This window comes from Mytilus trossulus, chromosome 1 (genome assembly GCF_036588685.1).
Source record: "Mytilus trossulus isolate FHL-02 chromosome 1, PNRI_Mtr1.1.1.hap1, whole genome shotgun sequence".
Lineage (NCBI taxonomy): Eukaryota > Metazoa > Mollusca > Bivalvia > Mytilida > Mytilidae > Mytilus > Mytilus trossulus.
The window spans coordinates 93,617,799-93,624,490 of NC_086373.1; the positions used below are offsets into that span (position 1 = coordinate 93,617,799).

General features: G+C 32.4%; 1 protein-coding gene across 1 annotated transcript; it reads left to right on the forward strand.

Annotated features, from left to right (window-relative positions):
* The first annotated feature begins 249 nt into the window (after nt 1-249).
* LOC134691195 (uncharacterized) lies at nt 250-6,692 on the forward strand. The gene is made up of 4 exons (XM_063551525.1): nt 250-442; nt 1,380-1,520; nt 2,837-4,643; nt 4,985-6,692. Exons 1-4 carry the CDS (start codon nt 356-358, stop codon nt 5,368-5,370), a joined length of 2,421 nt encoding a protein of 806 aa, XP_063407595.1. The 5' UTR covers nt 250-355; the 3' UTR covers nt 5,371-6,692.

Sequence of the window (6,692 nt, forward strand, 5' to 3'; positions counted from 1 at the left end):
GTAACATATACCCACTACGGTTATCGTTCTTGTGTTTATTGATAAATAAGATCCTGTTTCATCAATACATTTTTAATTAACAATACATATTAAACTTAATAACTTGCATTTGAGTCTTTTACAAAAGTTTAAGGCAAATATCCATGAATATATATAATATATATAAACTACACTTGTGTTTACATAGTTTCAATTATTATGTCATAATGTGAAAACATGGAAAACATTAAGTTTATTTTTAGATCGAAAAGTTTCAAGACTAATTTTAACCAAAGGCCTCGGAAATTTCCACCTGTCCATTATTGATTTCAAGTTTTAGTCTACAATTTGTGTTTTCGCCATATCGGAAGCGAGAATGGCACTGAGTATCAAAGAAAAACATCAATTCGGATTCTATAACAATCTTAGATTGAGGATATTTCAAGTTCATGATGGGAACCAGGTAAAATATGTGTTTCTTTTTATCATATAGTACAGTAATATATAGTTTATTGTCCTGCATGATACGAAAGTCACAGAATGTATAAGACTTAGGATGACTACTTATTTAAAGCTTTAAATATACTTCATACCTTGCATGCAGATGCTTTAAATAACAGTCCAGCATTTGTTTATTGTAATTGACCTCATGTTCATGGTAAGCGGATAAGGTTTTTTTTGTAAGGTGATTTGTTTTCTCATTTATAATAAGTAATATGACAACTACATTTTGTATATGGGTTCCTTGCAAGGTCTAAATATCCGTCAGATTTAGTTCGTCTGACCTCGACCTCATTTCAAGGATCAGTTGTCAAGGTTAAGTTTTCGTGGTTATAAGTCCAAATCTTAGATTTCATAAGCAATTGGTCAACGTTTGATGTGGAATAATTGTAACATGAATTTATTCATGATTACTAAATCAGGCGAAACATTTTAGCGTGTGCACTCTTGTCTTAAAAACAAGAAAAAAAAGTCAAAATTGCAGAAAAACAAATGCTTGCATATCGTGTAGATTTTTTTTTTCATTCATTTAGGATTTTTCTAATATATTCTGTTTGCTATGTACTTTGCGAGGTGATATAAAAAAAAATCTAAATATTTTGAAAGGCCTTTCATATATCTTAAGAATAAATGTTTCACAATAAGATTCATTTTTTTTAGATTATTGTTGCTATAATCAATATTGCCAAAATAATCTATATACTTCAGTAAATCTATAATAGAAATTCCTCAGCAATCATTTGTTCTAGAATAAGAAAACAATTAATAATGCAAAACGTCTGAAATCGAATTACACCGATAAAACGTTATTGGATAGTGTTTTCTTTTTTTAAATGAAATTTAATTGAATCATCTTTCTAAGATCGAATTTAAACATTATTTTATTTTTCAACTTACAGTTGAGATACCTAGAAGGAGAACAGAACGTAGAACTGCTGTGTTGTCATCCGTGTATAAAACCTGTTATTGAGAATTTTCAAGCTGTTCTGATGTTCCAGAACCCTGAACAGAAAACAAGAGCAATCGAATGTCTTGAAAAGGTAAAATTATTCATGCGAGCGACTTCCAACTGAAGTTTGTACACATGGCAGACAGTATAATAAACTCATCACAGATACCAGAATTGAAATTTTATATTAACGGCAGACGCGCGTTTCGTCTACAAAATCCTCATCAGTGACGCTCGAATAAAAAAATGTTTAAAAGGCCAAATACAGTACGAAGTTGAAGAGCATTTAGGGACCAAAAAGTCCCAAAGATTTTGTTAAATACAGCTAAGGTTATCTATTCTTGAGGTAGAAAGCATTAGTCTTTTAAAAATTCAAAGTATAATAAACGTCGTTAATTAGGCTCTTGTCGTTTCAACGTGATTCATTTGTATAATAGGGTTACAAACCTTAAACTGTTCAATTCACAGAATGTTAACAAAATATAAAAAAGTGTGTGATTGCCAATGAGACAACTCTTCACAAGAGACCAAAATGACACAGAATTTAACAACTATAGTTCATCGCACGACCTTCGAGAATTAGAAAAGCCCAAACCGCATAAGTAACCGCAAGATATAAATGCCCCAAAATGACAAATTTAATGTAAAACAATTCAAAAAGGAAAACTAACGGCCTAATTCGTGTTCAACAAAAAAAAATGTTACACAGCAACAAACAACAACCACCGAATTACAGGCTCCTGACATGGAACAGACATATTAAACAGAATGTGTCGGGGTTAAACATGTTTATTTCAATCCGGAAGAGAGAGATACATTAGCTTATTCACCTAACTTTTAATTATTTAGTGAGAGGACATGTTAACATTACAATAATTATAGTGATAAAAAAGTCCCAAAGATTTTGTCAAATACAGCTACGGTAATCTATTCTGGAGGTAGAAATCCTTAGTCTATCAAAAATTCAAAGTATAATAAACGTCGTTAATTATACTTATGTTTGATATTTAGGCCCTTGTCGTTTCAACGTGATTCATTTGTATAATAGGGTTACAAACCTTAAACTGTTCAATTCACAGAATGTTAACAAAATATAAAAAAAAATGTTAACATTACAATAATTATATACTAGTATATAAAAAACTTAATTGTTGCCTAAGGAATCATGGAATGTGATCAAGGTCAGATGAACACCGACTAAAGAACAATGTCTACCAAAATATGTTGAATACCAATAAACTAATTACACGCACTAAAATAAAATCACTCAACAACGGTATACCGTTGAAGTCTACGTTAAGTATGAATACGTACGTCCGATTAATTTTGTTTTTATTATTATAGATTACAGTTGTTATTCTGTTAATTTCAAATATGAAATAATACAACCTCCTGTGATTATTTCAGATTCGTGATGCATACAAACAAAATTTGAATATTCAAGCAAATCTTGCAGAAATGTATAGACAAACGAAACAGACAACAAAAGAAGAGGATTGCAAGAAAAACATAGATCGAATTCTCCATTCCCCCGATAGAGACCTCGAAAAAGCCAGAAGTTTGGCGGAACAAGGATACATTTTGATAATAGACCTACATTCGGAGACGACTGATAGTCCAGAGAAAAAGATCATGGACTTCAGGGATCAAGTGAAAGAAATTTTGGAGTCCTCAAGAGGACGTATACAGGTTGCAGGATGTGAGAGTATTCTTAAAGACGTAACAACAATTCGGAAAAAGCTGTTGGGGTTGCATACAAACTGCCACAAAGAAACAACACAAGAGAGGAAACGGGCAGTTAAAACATTAGCAGAGGCCATCAAGATTTTTGAAATCCTCATTCAAAACGACAATACAATATTGACAGAAGTAATTGTTTGGAGGCATTATCTTGGTAAAGCATACCACAGATTGAGTGGTGGAAGTGATGAAATATTATCAGGTCTAGATAAAAAGATATACATTAAGAAAGCAGTTGAATCTTTTGAACATGTAGCCGTTCATTTTCAATCCAAGGTTACTGATGACAAAGAGGCAAGAATTCTTGCAAGAACGTATGCGTATATCGCCTGCATTTACATTCAAAAGAAGCACAGAATAAAATCAGATGAACATTTGGGAAAACTGAAAGTAAAAGACATTATTGCATTTCAAGAGCCGATGCGAATAGCAGCCCTTGCAGAGGAAATTTGCAGTAAACATCCCGATCGAGTTACTTTCAATAGACTTGGTATATTGCAGGAAGTGGTAAAAGAATGGTCGAAAGCGGAAGAGTATTACAATAAATCTATAGCTGTGTGCAGTGACTACAACTGGTTTGCCTATTCCTTACTTTGCCAGCTTTATTTAAATAAACATGTTGACAATTTTAGGGTTGACAGACAAGAGTCTAGAAATTCAGAAGAATTAAAGAAAGCCAAAGAATATGGAATAGTCAGTCTAGACAAACGAAAAACAAGCACCACACTATGCAGACTAGCCAAAGTTTGTAAATACATGGGAGAATGGAAGGAGGCAATCGGATATCTCCATACTGCTCTCTGTAGCCACGAGTGTGACAAGCACCATGAATTATATGCAATCTTGGCATACTGCGAGTACAAAACAGGAAATTTTGAGGGTGCAGTTCATATTATGAAAATAGCCATTACTATAGAGCCTCAAAATCAAAAAGATCCATTGAATTTCAAACAATTTCTTGAATATTTATTGGAAAATTTTAGAGTTAACTTCAAAAGGTCTAAGGGACAGATTTGGCAAAGAAAAAAGAAAGATTTAGAAGAGATATGCTGTGTTCTTGAAGAAGCACACAGAAAGCATAAGCAGAGAATCAAGTACCAGTGGATAAATGTGATTAATAACTACCCACACGAGACTGTCGAGGTTCTAGACACATTGATTAAACAGATATCAAGTGATAGGCGAGATACTTTGATTAAAATGGGGTTGAAAGCTTTAAATCATCACAAAGGAGAACATGTCAAGGAACGTGCAAGGAAACTGGAAGAGAAAAGAATGACCAATCATACACATCAAGAACCAGAAGTTTCAATAGACCAACTCGTTGGACAAATATCAGAAATTTCTACAACAACTGATGATTATCTTTTCGACTATTATGTTCTTTTTGGTCCATCAGAAAGATCATGGGTAGAAAATATTTTCCTGGATGTAATTGGAAAAGAGTTCAACACGACAGAATCAATTTTAGAAGGTAAACATTAAATTTAAGAATCATGGATCACTCAATTATTATTCAGCACTCTTTTTCAAAGATTTGATTTTTTGTGTAACTATTTATGTCAAATATCAGTTGCTAATGTGCTAACAACTAGATAACAGTTACACAATTAATCTGGGGTGCTTTACACTTGTATATATGAAGTCGTGGAATTATATGCAATTTCTTTTCAGTTCTTCGAAAATTAATTAACCACAGGTAATTTCTGACACTTATTGTAACATGGGATAAAATCAAGGGTACCAGTTTTACTGCAAGAGATGCGAATGTCGACAATAAATGTGACATATATTTCAAGTTGGTTCTATTTTCAGGTCTAACATTCAAACCTGGACACACTACTGAGTATATCTACAAAAAATGCAGAATGTTTGTATTTGTCATTTCTGAGGATTTCAAAACAACACCAAGACTTACTGCTCTTGCCCAAGAACTCAAAACCCTGTGCATCGATAACAAGGAAGACAGAATTATTCCAGTAACACGAGATACAGACATGCCAGACTTTTTGAGCACTTTAGAACCCGGTCATGCAGATGATATATTTACGATCAGAAGTGCCATTCTTTTAGGATTGAATGAAAGAAAAGACTTGCATGATGACGACGGTGATGCTGATAATGAGGACAACACCAGTGATGAGGAGAAAATAGAACAAACAGATGAAACATCGCTATACCAAAGAACAGAGAGCGAATAATGCATTCAGTTTTTAAGAAACCGTAATACATATAGTATGTTCTTGAAGTTAACAAATAGGAAAACAATTTCTATTCATCAAATTAGAATACGAAAATGAACATTTCAAATGCGACACCTTTTTTCAATGTTCGTTCAGTATTGTTGTAGTCGTTTTTAGTTTCTAAGGTAGATTTTGTATCATAGTTCTGAGATAGTAAAATGTAAAATAACAAAAATACCGAACTTTGAGGAAAATTCCAAACGGAAAGTCCCTATTCAAATGGCAAAATCAAAACCTCAAACATATCAAACGAATAGATAACAACTGCCGTTTTATTGTCTTGGTACAATTTTGGGGTCGTATAAAAATTGCAATCAAATTGCTAAATACCCGTCTTAGATTTCAACAACAAAAAAGGTTAAACATTCCGAGGGAGCGATCAGAAAAAAGTAAAATCACAAAAATACTGAACTCCAAGGAAATTTCAAAACGGAAATTCCCTTATCAAATGGCAAAATCAAATGATAAAACAAATGGACAACTGTCATATTCATGACTTGGTACAGGCATTTTCAAATGTAGAAACCACAGTCCAAGATATTTGTAAACTCCATTGCAAATTAAAGTCTATAAATCACCTCATAGAAAATTATAAATTGAGTATTCAAAAACCTTCCAAAAGTATGGGATGAACTGGGATCATCTTCTGTGACACACCTATTTTATAATGGTAAACCGATTCATGGAGATATGACTATAGTTTTATAGATTCCAAATTCATGTATTTGGTTTTGATGTTATATTTGTTATTCTCGTGGGATTTTGTCCAGTGCTTGGTCCGTTTCTGTGTGTGTTACATTTCAGTGTTGTGTCGTTGTTCTACTCTTATATTTAATGTGTTTCCCTCGTTGTTAGTTTTACCCCAATTTTGTTTTTTGTCAATGGATTTATGAGTTTTTAACAGCGGTATACTACTAATGCCTTTATTTACACTTAGGAAACCTTTGCGATGTTCACAAACTTTAATACAAGACAAAAATGGTAGGAAATGTAAGCTCTAGAATATTGCATGAACTGAGAGAGATAATGATGTCCATAATGTACAAGTTATATTTAAAATTTTGTAGCTCTGTTTTGGGGTGTATATATTGTTGTATTATTGTCAATTTAGTTTGGACTTTCTGATTGTCAAGTGTTTTCAATAATCAGTCATTTTCTTGGTTAAACATTTAACATTTGTGTATATTAGATTCATATAAAACTTTCATTTTTTTATTTAATTTGTTGTCCATGTATTATTATAATCTAAATGTTATGAAAATAATTATGATATAGTGTAA